Source organism: Phytophthora cinnamomi (genome assembly GCF_018691715.1).
Source record: "Phytophthora cinnamomi strain GKB4 chromosome Unknown Contig53, whole genome shotgun sequence".
Classification (NCBI taxonomy): Eukaryota; Oomycota; class Peronosporomycetes; order Peronosporales; family Peronosporaceae; genus Phytophthora; species Phytophthora cinnamomi.
Genome location: NW_027150986.1, coordinates 537,572 through 550,039, shown reverse-complemented (window position 1 = coordinate 550,039; position 12,468 = coordinate 537,572). Strand labels below are relative to the sequence as shown.

General features: G+C 53.2%; 4 protein-coding genes across 5 annotated transcripts; 3 read left to right on the top strand and 1 right to left on the bottom strand.

Annotated features, from left to right (window-relative positions):
• Positions 1-2,610: 2,610 nt before the first annotated feature.
• Positions 2,611-4,107, bottom strand: IUM83_00164 (mercuric reductase; the record flags this gene model as incomplete). Its single annotated transcript, XM_067923908.1, has 1 exon — positions 2,611-4,107. The coding sequence occupies one exon, from the start codon at positions 4,105-4,107 to the stop codon at positions 2,611-2,613; it is 1,497 nt and encodes a 498-aa protein (XP_067789301.1).
• Positions 4,108-5,332: 1,225 nt separating this feature from the next.
• On the top strand, positions 5,333-5,629 carry IUM83_00163 (uncharacterized protein; the record flags this gene model as incomplete). The annotated part of the gene is made up of 2 exons (XM_067923907.1): positions 5,333-5,513; positions 5,583-5,629. 2 exons carry the CDS (start codon positions 5,333-5,335, stop codon positions 5,627-5,629), a joined length of 228 nt encoding a protein of 75 aa, XP_067789296.1.
• A 288-nt stretch (positions 5,630-5,917) lies between these two features.
• On the top strand, positions 5,918-8,002 carry IUM83_00162 (Neutral ceramidase; the record flags this gene model as incomplete). The annotated part of the gene is made up of 1 exon (XM_067923906.1): positions 5,918-8,002. The coding sequence occupies one exon, from the start codon at positions 5,918-5,920 to the stop codon at positions 8,000-8,002; it is 2,085 nt and encodes a 694-aa protein (XP_067789297.1).
• Positions 8,003-8,276: 274 nt separating this feature from the next.
• On the top strand, positions 8,277-12,004 carry IUM83_00161 (Guanine nucleotide-binding protein 3; the record flags this gene model as incomplete). 2 transcript variants are annotated; one of them, XM_067923904.1, is made up of 5 exons in its annotated part: positions 8,277-10,295; positions 10,381-11,439; positions 11,533-11,597; positions 11,678-11,807; positions 11,954-12,004. In XM_067923904.1, the coding sequence occupies 5 exons, from the start codon at positions 8,277-8,279 to the stop codon at positions 12,002-12,004; spliced, it is 3,324 nt and encodes a 1,107-aa protein (XP_067789151.1). The 2 variants fall into 2 exon arrangements, with proteins under 2 accessions (XP_067789151.1, XP_067789152.1); XM_067923905.1 differs by having other exon boundaries at positions 11,530-11,597.
• Positions 12,005-12,468: the final 464 nt, after the last annotated feature.

Sequence of the window (12,468 nt, the reverse complement as noted above, 5' to 3'; positions counted from 1 at the left end):
CCTCACAGCGTGGAAGCAAATTCCGTACTTCTTCGAAGTACCGAGCACGAAAGCACAGGGATAGTAACTTTTGGTGACACGATCGTACGCAGTGAAGACAATACACTGCTTAAAACGCGGAGGATTTTCATCCACGAAAAGAGAGACCTTTCTCTGCTTCAGCGTATTGAGTAGCACAGAATGACCCTATCCGATAACCCGTTCACGAATCTTAATGGTCTTCTCGTAGCGCGAGTAGTGGAAAAGGAGAAAGTTCGTGTTGGTGACAACGCGTCATCGCTGAGCACTTGCAATCATGGAGAAACTTCGATTTGACCTCGTATACAGATCCCTCAAACCCCTCCGCCCAAACCCTATTTACTCGTCACAGACGTGCTCTCTTGTCAATCCGATACGAGCCACGGTTTGATCTCGCGAACCGTAAGCTTAGCTCAGACTGCTTCCCAAATACGAGACCGAATCGCGGTCATTGTGATTACCATGCGATCCACTTCACGCTACATCGGCAATGTGACAGCTTCGGTTATAGTCGGCGTGATGTTGATCTCACCGTCTTCACCAGCACGTGTGGGGCACAAAATTCGTGTACCGTTGAAGGCGCTCCACGAAATCGCACTTCCCGCCGCATTTCGAGCGATACTGACTTAATCGGTAGGAAACCTTGTTCTGCGAATTGTTCGCACGAGTGTATGTGTACCCTCCAATCCACCGATTCGTACGATCCGTGCGGCTCCTGACGATAGAGGTACGGTCCCCGATGTCAGTACTGTTCCCGGACTCGCTGATCGAATCATCTTAGCTCGACGCCGGGCTGATATACAATGATGTTGGTGTGGGGGTTACAGGCCTATGGTTAGAGGTATAATCGATGCCGTGATCTACAATATTTACTCCGTTAGTAAATACAAGGTGATTAAAAAGGGTGTGGCTTTCTCAAAAGGGCCTGATACAACCTACCTGTCGTAGACGGCGGGCTGACGCGTTGATTTGTGGTCCGTGTACCACTACGACGGGCTGACATGCCAGGGTTCAGCGCTTGGCGGCGTGTAGATCGGCGGAGTTGAGGCGGCATTCTTGTGTTGGGCAAATATACACGTGTCCGAGGTTGCTGTGAGCGAACGAGTTCCAGTAGAAAAATGATGCGAGGAGAGCAGGAGCGGTTGTCCGCTTCATGGTTGTGGTTTCGGGCTAAACTTATTGTTTATTTTTCGATTTTTTCGCTGTGGATATTGAACACAACGAATTTACTTAACCCTTCGAGTTTATAAAACGTTTGTAGTTTTGCACTCAGTGGATTTGAGAGTTGATACAACTTTTGTGGCGGAGTTGTGAAAAAGTTTGTATGGTTGCACAGGAGAATATCAAGAATTGATAACGCTTTTTACTTTAGCGAGCTACAGATTACGTAGGAGTCGGTGCAATTCTGCTCGAGGTAAATTACTTCTGAGTTCATGAGATTAATACAATGTTGCACGGTACATATTACTAAGCGACGTTGAAAATAGGCTTCCATTGTAGCAGCTGGCTACTCAAGGGACGATAAGGTTCCAGTTGACGAAACTTGACCTGGCCTGCTATTGATCTGTTTTGCCCCCTACCAACTTACAGGAATGACCAAAAGTGAAACCAATACAAATTCCGGAACGGGCAGGTTTTAGTAAATGAAAATCGGACTAGAAGTCCCGATATCCAAAATTATAGACTGAAAACTACAATATCTGGAAAGAAATTTGTTACTACTTTTCTACGGACCTGTTCATTGCTAGTGGTTCACGCGCTACGGCATCTCCGGAACGATATTTATTTCCACGGTGTGCGTGCGATCAGCCCAAACATTCCCCGTTTGAACTGCTCCTTTCGGCAGCACTACCAGTACCTCTATCGCCGATCAACCGAATTTAATCTTGATAGTGACGAGATCAGGACAGTTTTGCGCCACCTGTGACTCCCTGAACCTGTTGGTGACGACGTTCAATTCGTAGTTACGCGTGTATGGATATCTAAACCTGTGGTTCGATTTAGTTTCGCTTAGCGAGTACTACGACAAGTCTATCTCCCTGTTAATCAACTTCATTCTTCTTCTTCTTTTAAATTCAAGATGCTTGACATTGGTAAAAAATATATATATGTATGTTACACTTATGTTGAAGTCAGCACTGGAGTATGACTATCGAAAGCACTATGCCTCGCAGTTTAGTCATACACTTTTCATATGTGCTTGGCACACCTCTCATCTCTTTCTTTCTTCGTCTGTTTTTCACGTGTGTCCAAATTGCTTGGAAGCTCTGTCGGTGAAGTCCTGAAAAAGAAAATCGGCTGGCAAAAATGCGTACGTAAATGTTAGATGTATAGTGTATTTCAAATGTGGAGAGCGCAAAGGTGTTATATTAAATATGCGCGAATGACAAAAAACATGGCTTCCTCTCGATCTAGTGCTTCTTTCTAGCTCTTGTCGAGCGACACAGCACTGAACCAACTGAGCTGACTTGAAGTGAGCTGCGTGAGACGAGCTGCCTTCGTATGCACATGGCAGGTAGGTGGGCTTTTTTGACAGCGTCACCAGCTTTAGCAGCATCACGTGGCTTTGGATGGGTGAATGACTGAACTTGGTTACGACGACGATATCTTGGTGAGGCGGTAGAAGACGTACTTGTCCTGGAAAGTAGCGACGGATGTAGCTATGGGCTCAATCAGGCCCTCGTCCAGAAGCGCCTGGCCGATGAGCACGGCGTCAATAAGAGAGGTGGCGATGCGCATCTCACGCATGACATTGACCGCTTCCGCGCCCAAGAAGCAGCCCACAAAGCCCTTGTAGAACAACAGCTTGTTCTTGCGCTCGAACACCTTGTGGAGAACCTTGGCCAGAACTTGTAAGGCTTCTTCGGTCACGAGTGCGTGGACTTCGTCCGTGGCCGTAGCGAAGTCGTAGTCCACCATGTCTGACGACTCGTTCGATAGCACCGACTCGCGGTAATTATTGGCGTTGATAGATGTACGTCTCCGCGTAGCTGCATCCGAGGCGAAAGCTTCCGAGGCGTCGTCGTAATCTAACACCTTAGTGAACCTGTAAAAGTTGTCCTTGGAGTTGTGCAGCTGGTCGTCCGTGCGGGACACGTGCTCAATAAATCCAAGTCGCACAAGTACGTTTCCATACCTCGTAGCAGTCTGGTGGTCTTCAGCAAAGCCGCTCATGAGCATTTCGCGGACGGCATCGCCTCCCGTAAAGGCCTCCTTGTAGAAATTAAACCTCGAGTGCCGAGTCTTGACTTCCAGTGCCGAGTTCAGGAAGCGGCACAGCGCCTGGAAGAACTCCTTGGGTAGCCCCTCGTGGAACGAGATGTTGATGCTCTTGAGTCGTTCCAGCCGCGCCTCCTTCAACGGTGCCAAGTCTTCGACCGTGGAGATGGAGCTGGCGATAGAGTGGGTGGTTGGGTCATCATTGAACGTGTCTCCTGCCTCGGCCTCCTCCAACTCCAGGTCGTGCTGGTCGTCGGTACCCGACCTCTTCGAGTCCATCAAGTCCTCCCGGTCCCTGTCCACATCGTGCTCGCCCTCATCATCCACCGACGTGGACGAGTTGGTCGTGGAGTTCGTGGACCTGTCCGTCCCGAGCGGGTCCTCCGAGAGCGACGACGCCTCGGTGCTACGGTAGCTCGAGGCCGGTGTGGACTGGGCGTGGTTGTCCCCTCCCAGCTCGGCGATGCTGGAGCTGACGCGCGACGGGCGCGACGGGCGCTGCGCCTTCTTCTCGAACTGCTTAAAGTCCACGAGGTCCTCCATGGACTCGCGGATGCTCACGATCTTGTCCAGCGCCTGTGTGGTGCGCGCCAGCAGCGCGCGGATCTCGTCCTGCGACGTGCGGCGGCTGCGGATCATGTTCTGGAAGCTGTCGTCGCGCCCCAGCACGGGGGGCGGCGGCGAGGGGGCGGGAGGCAGTCCCGCCATGGCCTTGATGGGCTCGAGCTTGGGGCCTGTGACGGGGGCGTCCGCGTGCAGCGGCGACGGCGACAGCGAGCGCGACGGCGGCGGCTTGGGCGCCGAGAAGTGCTTGGAGTCGTGCTGGGGCTGCTGCTCGCCGCGGGACGGGGTGCGAGAGAACTTGCGCATCTGGACGACGAGGCGAGGGCTCCGCGTCCTCGGCAGTGAAGCGATTGACAGTGTGAGCGCGCAACAAGGACTGGCTTTCTACGAGCCAGAAGAACCTGTGGGATTCTATACACTGATACATTTGGTTCCTGAGGTGAGTGGTCATACAGAGGTATGTTGAATAGTAACTGTATGCGGATAGGACTCAGTTATTAAACTGGAGATACTCGCAGCGAAGGCAGCTCCAGGAGCACGAGACCAGATGGAAGGACAAAGGGCACAGCAGCGCAGGGCGCCCAGACGATCGGCGATAGACGCTGCGGACGAGCGGACAGCTCTCTTGTCGGGACTCCCGACGCAAGAGAGAAGCTGGTGTGGCGGCACCGTGCAAGGCCGCGGCTGCCATCAATTGACGCTCGCTCTCGTCTTGTCTGCACAGGCAGGTGTGGTGATCCTTCCGCCCTAGAGTCGAGGTGAGGTGTACTGTAGCTCCAGCACTTGGACGCCCAGCAGCACCGCGCCTTTCATGCAAAATATATATCATTACACCAATCGCCCGTTTCAACGCGCGACGGGTTCTGCCATGCAAGGCCGTTACCGCCGGACTGCTTCAGACTCGACTGTGCAGAGGCTCAACTGCTTGGTGGGTGTCTCCCCATGCATGTACACTGTTTATACAGGTGCGCTAGCCAACACAAGGCGTAAGCAGAAAATCCAGCCGTAGCCAGTTAGACGGCAACAGCACGTCATGCAGCGGCGACTGGGCTCTGTTTTGAGGCGCAACGAGCTCGACTCCAGCTTGGTGGAGGAAACGTCTGTCGCTGGTTTCACGGAAAATGAGCTACCGCCAGCGCGGCGAGCCGAATATGCTCGATGTGTAACAGGTGCTGAAGCGGCAGCACTTGGTGGGTGGGGGCATTGCTGGCTCGCTCAAGCCGCTGGACCATGGACGAAGCGGAAGCAAAACAAGGCCTGTCCAATTTTTCCAGGGTCGACTGGCAGAAATCTATGTCCCAAAACAGCAAACGCATCGTGCCCAAACTAATATTTTCAAATTGAGCCCAAAATAGTCTGTTGATGGCGCGAGGAGCTTGCATCCCTAGTGTCAAAACATATTCGTGTTCCCACCGAGCGATATGATCACCACTGTAGGTTCGCCAAGCATTTATAATAGGCACCTGTAAACAACGATGAATGCGGCCGTCTGGGAAGTATTTACTACCGTCTCACGCGCTTTGTGACGCCCATGACCAAGGTGGGTAAAGCGGTGGCTGCAGTTATTCATGCCCTTCATCGCGGCGATGATCGCCTGGCCCTCAACTTCTTCACCGAACCCACGAGGATATCCTACCTGGCCCAGACCTTTGGCAACACCAAGCCGCAGATCACGTGGGTGGGGCATCACGTTCGTGCCAACCCTTCGATCGGTGTGTGATTTAACGTAGTCGAATGCGTTGGTCTTGTTAATATTTATTTTATCCCTTGCTTTTTTGCAGTAAGCTTACGCCAGGGCATTGCGTCCAATCACTGGCGCAAGAATTGACCCTTACTCATGGTAGAATTTACCAATTCGTCTCATGGCAGCAAAGGTCACGGGTAACTGCAGTTTTGCAACCCTGTCTGCTGTGCAGCCACCCAGCCTCCGTCCCCCGGCGTTCATCCAACCACCTTCCGAGAGCCCTCCTCGCTCTTGAAAACCCCGACAGCAAGTTCTCTGCTGTTCGTGCCATCGTAATCAGATGATGAGATACTTCCTTGAAGTTGTCTACCATCACTCTCGACCGCCTTGAGAAGACGTTCTCTCAGTCTGCATTTCTTCCACCCGCCAGCTATGTCCTCCGCGCACACGGCCGTGGCCATCTCGGAGGACGGCGACAGCGACTGCCTGCGCATCGGCGCCGCCATGTTCGACATCACGGGCCCCGCCGCCGAGGCCGGCATGTTCGGCTACGCCAAGGTGGGGCAGCTCACGTCGGGCATCCACATGCGGCTGCGCGCGCGCGCCTTCGCCTTCCACGACCCGCGGGCGGGCAGCCACTCGGCCTTCGTGTGCGCCGAGCTGGGCCTCGTGTCCGAGTGGGTCACGCAGACGGTCGTGGAGCGCCTCGAGGCCCACCCGGAGCTGCCGCGCGGCGCGTACAGCCGCCAGAACGTCATGATCAGCGCCACGCACACGCACTGCTCGCCTGGCGGCCTGTCGCACTACTTCATCTACAGCGTGCACCCACCGCTGCACGGCGCAGACAGACAGAACTTCGAGTGTGTAGTGTCGGGCATTGTGGAGGCAGTAGTGAGAGCACACAGGAACCTGCAGCCGGCAGTGATCAGAGTAGCCGCAGGTCTTTGCCTGGGTGCCTCGGTGAACCGGTCGGCAGACGCCTACATGGCCAACCCGCAGCATGAGCGAGCCCAGTACGAGTACGACACGGACAAGACCATGACGCTCTGGAGGTTCGACGGCCTGGATGGGTACCCCATCGGCATGATCAACTGGTTCGCGGTGCACCCGACCAGTATGGGCAATTGGTACACGCTGATCACGGGGGACAATAAAGGGTACGCGGCCTATGAGTTCGAGCGTGAGCACGGCACCAAACACCTTATGGACCGCCCCAGAGCGTTCGTCGCCGCGTTCGCTCAGAGCAACGAAGGAGACGTGAGCCCCAACATTTGCGGGCCGAGGAACCCGTGCATGCAACACAAGGACTTTGAGAGGATGGTGACAGTGGCGAACGCGCAGCTTGAGTGCGCCAGGAAGCTGTATGCTGAAGCATTGGAGACGCCAGCGATTGAGGGGGGTATCAAGTTCGCGCATCACTACGTGGACTACTGTAATATCCAGCTTCAGAAACGCTGGCAGCTGAATGCCGAGTGCCCCACCTCAACTTCGTCGGGGTGTATTGGGGTATCAATGGTCAGCGGCACGGAGTTCGACGGACGGGGTGTGCCTGCTGTACGGGAAGGGATCCGCTGGGGGACGTATCCAAAGGTGACCACGTTGCCGGAACTTCAGTCACTGCAGAAAGAGAAGCCCATTATCTTCCCAACTGCACGCTACGGCATGTCTCCGAAAATACTGCCGCTCCAAGTATTTTCAATAGCTGACTGTCTTCACATCGCGGCAGTTCCTTTCGAGATGACGACAATGGCCGGGAGACGCCTGCGAGCTTCGCTAGCTTCAGTTCTGAAAGAGCTGTTGCCTGACATGAAGGCGCCCCATAAACCAGTGATCGCTGGACTCAGTAATGCGTACTGCGGCTATATGACAACGAGAGAGGAATACGCAGTGCAGCGGTATGAAGGTGCTTCAACGCATTTCGGACCCAACCAGCTTGTAGCCACGTGCCAGCAATTTGAAATCCTTGCGACGGCCATGCACAGCAAGAGTTCAAGCAATCCCGGACAGAAAATGCCGACCATGGAACCTAGTCTGCCGCCCCCAAGCATCAAGGGTATGGGGGTGCTCGACTACAATATCCCTGTCATCCACGACGGCGTGGCATCTGGAGTGTCATTTGGTACTGTGGTTGCTGGCTCCGATGTCTTGAAGGAGTATGGGTGGGGATCTACGGCGAAAGTGCGTTTCCACGCAGCTCACCCGAAAAATAATCTACGAACTCAGAGCACATTTCTGGAGGTACAGCGGTGGATGATGGACAGCAGTCGCGGTGAATCCGGAGGGGTCTGGGTTATTCACGCCGACGACGGTGACACCACCACCACCTACAAATGGGAGCGACAGGGTACTTTTCGATCCGTAGTTACGATTGAGTGGCGCATTTCGGAAACCACGCCAAAGGGAAAGTATCGTATCAAAGTCAACGGCGACTTCAAGCACTTCCTCTGGAGGTCTGTGACTCCATATTCAGGCGTGTCGTCGACATTCCTGGTCGTTGGGCCCGGTGCGCCCGCTTAATTGACGACGCCATCAAAGTTAAATGCGCTGCAAACCTAAGAGTTGAGGTTAATCAATGGTATGGTTGATTCATGTAATTTGTTTTTCAACTAGTGACTTCAACCGGTTTCACTAGAAATAGTTGGCAAGAACACCTTGCACAAATAGCGCCTGGATGTGGGGCATGAAACGCCTACGTGGGGGCACTCAAAGTTATCCACACCGACGCGTTCAATCGCTTTGGTGCATCCTTGCTGCTGAGTGAGCAGTAAGCCGCACGGGACCTTTAGTCAGAATGGAAGAACCTGTACCTGCTGACGATGACGGCCAGCAGCAGAGTGAAGCGGACGTGGCAGGAAGCGAAGATACTGGCAGCAAGGCTGCTTTGAGTTCTCCGGAGACCGATAACGATGGGTTCGACGCAGATACGTTTGCGTCTATGATGAAGCAGGAGCTTATCGCGTACAGCATGTCGTGGGATCCTTTAATGAAAGTACTGCAGGCGCTTGGGGCATCTCTGGCTAAACAGCAAAGAGCGCAGCAGAGCAATGATGCCGCAATGAAAAAGATGGAGAATCAGGTCGCCGCCCTTCGCGATGATCTAACACGTGCTGAAGATGAAAAGAAGGATGCAGCAGCAGCGATGGAGGTGATGCAAAATCAAGTGGGCGAGATGCAGAATCAATTGGAAGAGATTCAAGGACTGGCACCACATGACGGCCAAGAAGAACAGCAGCAAGGAACTGCTGACAACCCGGGTAATTCAACCGTAGAAGCATCGGGTGGCGAAAGTGAGGTTTCACCGAGTGTGAAGTCTCCCCGTTCTCCACGAGCGAGCAGTATTGGCAGACAACCATTCGTGACTGCGAAGGAGCTAGCTGACGCCAAGAAAGAACTGAGAAAGGAATTGAAGAATGCGCTGGCCCAAGCGTTTGGTCACGATGGTGTCGATGAAGGTGATGATGAAGAGCATAGTCAGGAAGGTAGTGGTGCTGAAACTGATGGCGAGCCTAATGCAGCGGGTGATTCAACTGATGGATCCCCGAGAAGTTCTCGATCCCGTGGAGGAGCGGGGAAACTTCAGCTTCCGGGGGCTCCATTCGCGTCTGCAGCAGAACTGCAGCAAGAAGTTGCAAAACTTCAGGGAATTCAAGATGCTCTTAATGCAAAGATGTCCGAACATGATCAACTCCTGGAAGCGTTGAACGACCAAATGGGTAAATTGAATGAACCGTCATCGGGGTTGGAAGCAGAAAATGCTACCGCAGGATACAGCGATGGGAATGGCGCGCAGAAGACTGAAAACAGTGGACAGCAGGACGATTTTGCAGCAACCACGAATGAGATTTTGAATGAACTGAAGGAGCTGAAGGCTGTGCAGGATGAATACGATCTGAAGCTTCGAGATCATGACGAAGCGGTGGAAAAACACACAGCAGATATAAAGGCGCTCGCCGATAGCCTGGATGACATAAGTGTGCAGCAGCAAACGGTTGCTTCAATGTACTCATCGGGTGGGTCTGCAAGTGGAGGAGCCGAGGATGGATGTGGAAAGGATACTGCGTCGACCGATGATCCAGGAAAATCTGGTAAAAACGAAAAACAAGCTGGCAGAGTGGTCGAAGCCACCTCACAGCCGCACCTTGATCTCTCGCTCGTTTTCACCAAGTTGGCAGACCTACGGCGCTCGACTGACGCCTCGCTGAATTCATTGCAGCAAAGCATAAAGGGGGTTTCAGGGACAACACAAAGCCAACAAGAACAATTGGATGCACTACGCAATAACGTGGTGTTCAATGAGCACCTGCAGGCTCACTTAGTAGAAGCTCGTTTGGCAATGCAAAAAGAACTTCTGGCACGTAACCAAACGTTCCAGGACCGCACAAAGCCGCAGTTAGTCGAGTGGCGCAAGGCTCTTGAACTGACAGAGGACAAGCTCTTGCAAGGTAACAGCGACGACGAAACACTCCACGCGCTGCAGCAGATGCAGCGATGCTACCACCGAACTGTTCTCTCAATAGCCCCACTAGTCAACTCGCCGCTGAGTATTGCGGAGACGCTTCAGACCCTGTCAGATGAAGTAAAGCAGCTCCAAAATGCCGTTCGTTTGGGGGTGGTCCCATTGCGTGTTACCGACTACAGCAATGTTAACGAAAACTCGGAAGGTGAGCCGAACAAGGAAGACCGCGAAGAAGAATACACACGCAAACTGCGGTACCTGGATGAGGAGATCGACGCGACACTGCAAGTAAACATCACGACCGAGAAAAAGAACGATCCGTTGATCAAGGGACTTGACGCGATGCGCGAAAAGGTATGTCATCTGTATATTGTTATAGTGATGGCTGTAAATCGACCGCAGAGCTAATGGGATTGTGGCTGCGATGGTTATTTAATAGCTTGAACTGCTATGGTCCATGTGGCACCGGAACTACAATTCTGACCGAAGCCAGCCTAGCGATGTTGTGGCTGTAAGTAGCGGTTCAAGCACTAACTCTAGTAGTGCTGACAACCATGCTGCACACAACGAACGTCGGCACAGCTTCCAACGTAATCCCGAAAGCTTGCGAGAGATGGAGCTGCGTCTCAGCGGTGCAGTGCGACGACTTGCTATGGTCGAAGAAGACATTGAGCGGTTGAACTCCTTGACAGCTCACCTCAATGCAGCGGATAGAGGTCCCGGTAACGCTGGTTCAGATGGAAGCATGCCCATTGTCAGTCGGCGCGCGCCTTCTACAAACAACTTGCGGACAGAGCTTGTCATGGAGGAAATTGAGAAGTTGCGGAAAGAGGTGTACGCGGAGATTGCCAAGCTCTCGACGCAGTCGCTTGGCGATGCCAATGGAGGTAGTAACAGTAACAGCAACAGCACTACTAGTCTCGTCTCCATGGACCGACGCAGCATGGTAGAGGCCGCAGCCAAGCAGGGAGATGTGCTAACGGACCTCTACTCGCAAATGACGGGACGCGAGCTCGACACCAGACTCTACAATTCAGCCGAAGGGCAGAAACAGTTTTACGACAACTTCATCAAGGAAGTCACCAAGAAAGTGTCCGGTATTATCAACGCCGATAAGGGTGGACCACGCGGGCCTGGTATCGGCGGTGCTGCAAACGCTAATGTTAACTACCGGTTGCTGTTGGACAACTTTGCGCAGAAGGTGGACGATCGCCTTGAGGACGCTCGTGAGTTTACAACAGAAGAGTTGGCTCGACTCAGGAGAGAGTTGATGGAGCAGCTGAAGATTCGCTTCGAGGTGGCACTACGCGATATTCGTGGCGAGCTCATGCTCTTGCAGCCGACGGATGGGGATTCGACCGCTATGGGGACGAAGCCCGTTATGTGTGTGGCGTGTAGCCGGCCTGTACCTGTGTCAACAGTTATTCGCGAAGCTGGATCACTCCCTGCAGACATCGTAAATCCTGAACCGGTCAATCCAGCTCTGCCTGCAGAATTTGTAAGCCTACGTCGCAAAGATGGCCGCGACGCGGCCAAGCAGCATTACTATTTTCGTGGTGCTGCCTTGGAATACTAACCATAGATGTAGCAGGATTATGATCGCCCGGACGACGAGTTTGTGTTCCGCGCTGGGTTCAAGATGCCCGCAAACGACAGGTTCGTGCTTGATCCGAGCAAGAAATGTATCCTGGAGCCGTGTTCGTGCTAACCAGCCTGAAATTTCTTTCCCGATGCAGGAAAATCTTGACGTTGCCCTTCCTGACGACTGCCATGCGCAACAAAATGGTGCTCAACAAACCGGAAGGCAAGAGGAAGCGACCGCCGCGTCAAAGCCATCTCAATCGTGTCGATAACGTTGTCCGAGAGGTAAGAGAAGGCAATCAAGCAAGTTCGAGCCACATAGCCCAACGCAGATGGCTCGTAGATTGCGGCTAAGCGCCCTCGTTCCGATGTCAAACTTGAATTCGTTGACGCTGATTGCGTGTTCGCTGTGTGTTTGCCTTTGGGGACAGGCTATGGAACTCGATCGCGCTTCTCGAGGACGCGCCTACGACGCACAGTAGTGAATACAGACGAACATCAATCTCAATACACTTGCATGCCTGAAATGTCGTCGTTGTTATTGTTGTTATTGTGGACGCTGCAACATGTACACGTACGAATCGATGTTGTGACCTCGTTGCAAAACGCTAGCAAACCGGCACCGTCAAGCGCGGAACGTGACAGCTTGAAGAGCCGGCGGCAAGGAGAACATCCACAGCTGACGCGTACAATTTCAAGGCATCAAGTAAGCCCACAGCTGGCGGAGAGCCATCAGAGATCCATCAAGTGTACGCTTTCCAGCTGCCGGATGTGCGCGAGCTCTTCGGGTCTTCAAGACCGTCTTGCATGTTGCTGCTTTATATACGGGCGTAGTCTGGCTAGGGTTCTACAGTACACCAGCAAGCCACTTGGACGCAGCGTGACTGTGTAACTTGCAATTTGCAATTTGCAAGTCGACCAGATGACGAGGTGCGGAAAACTGGTA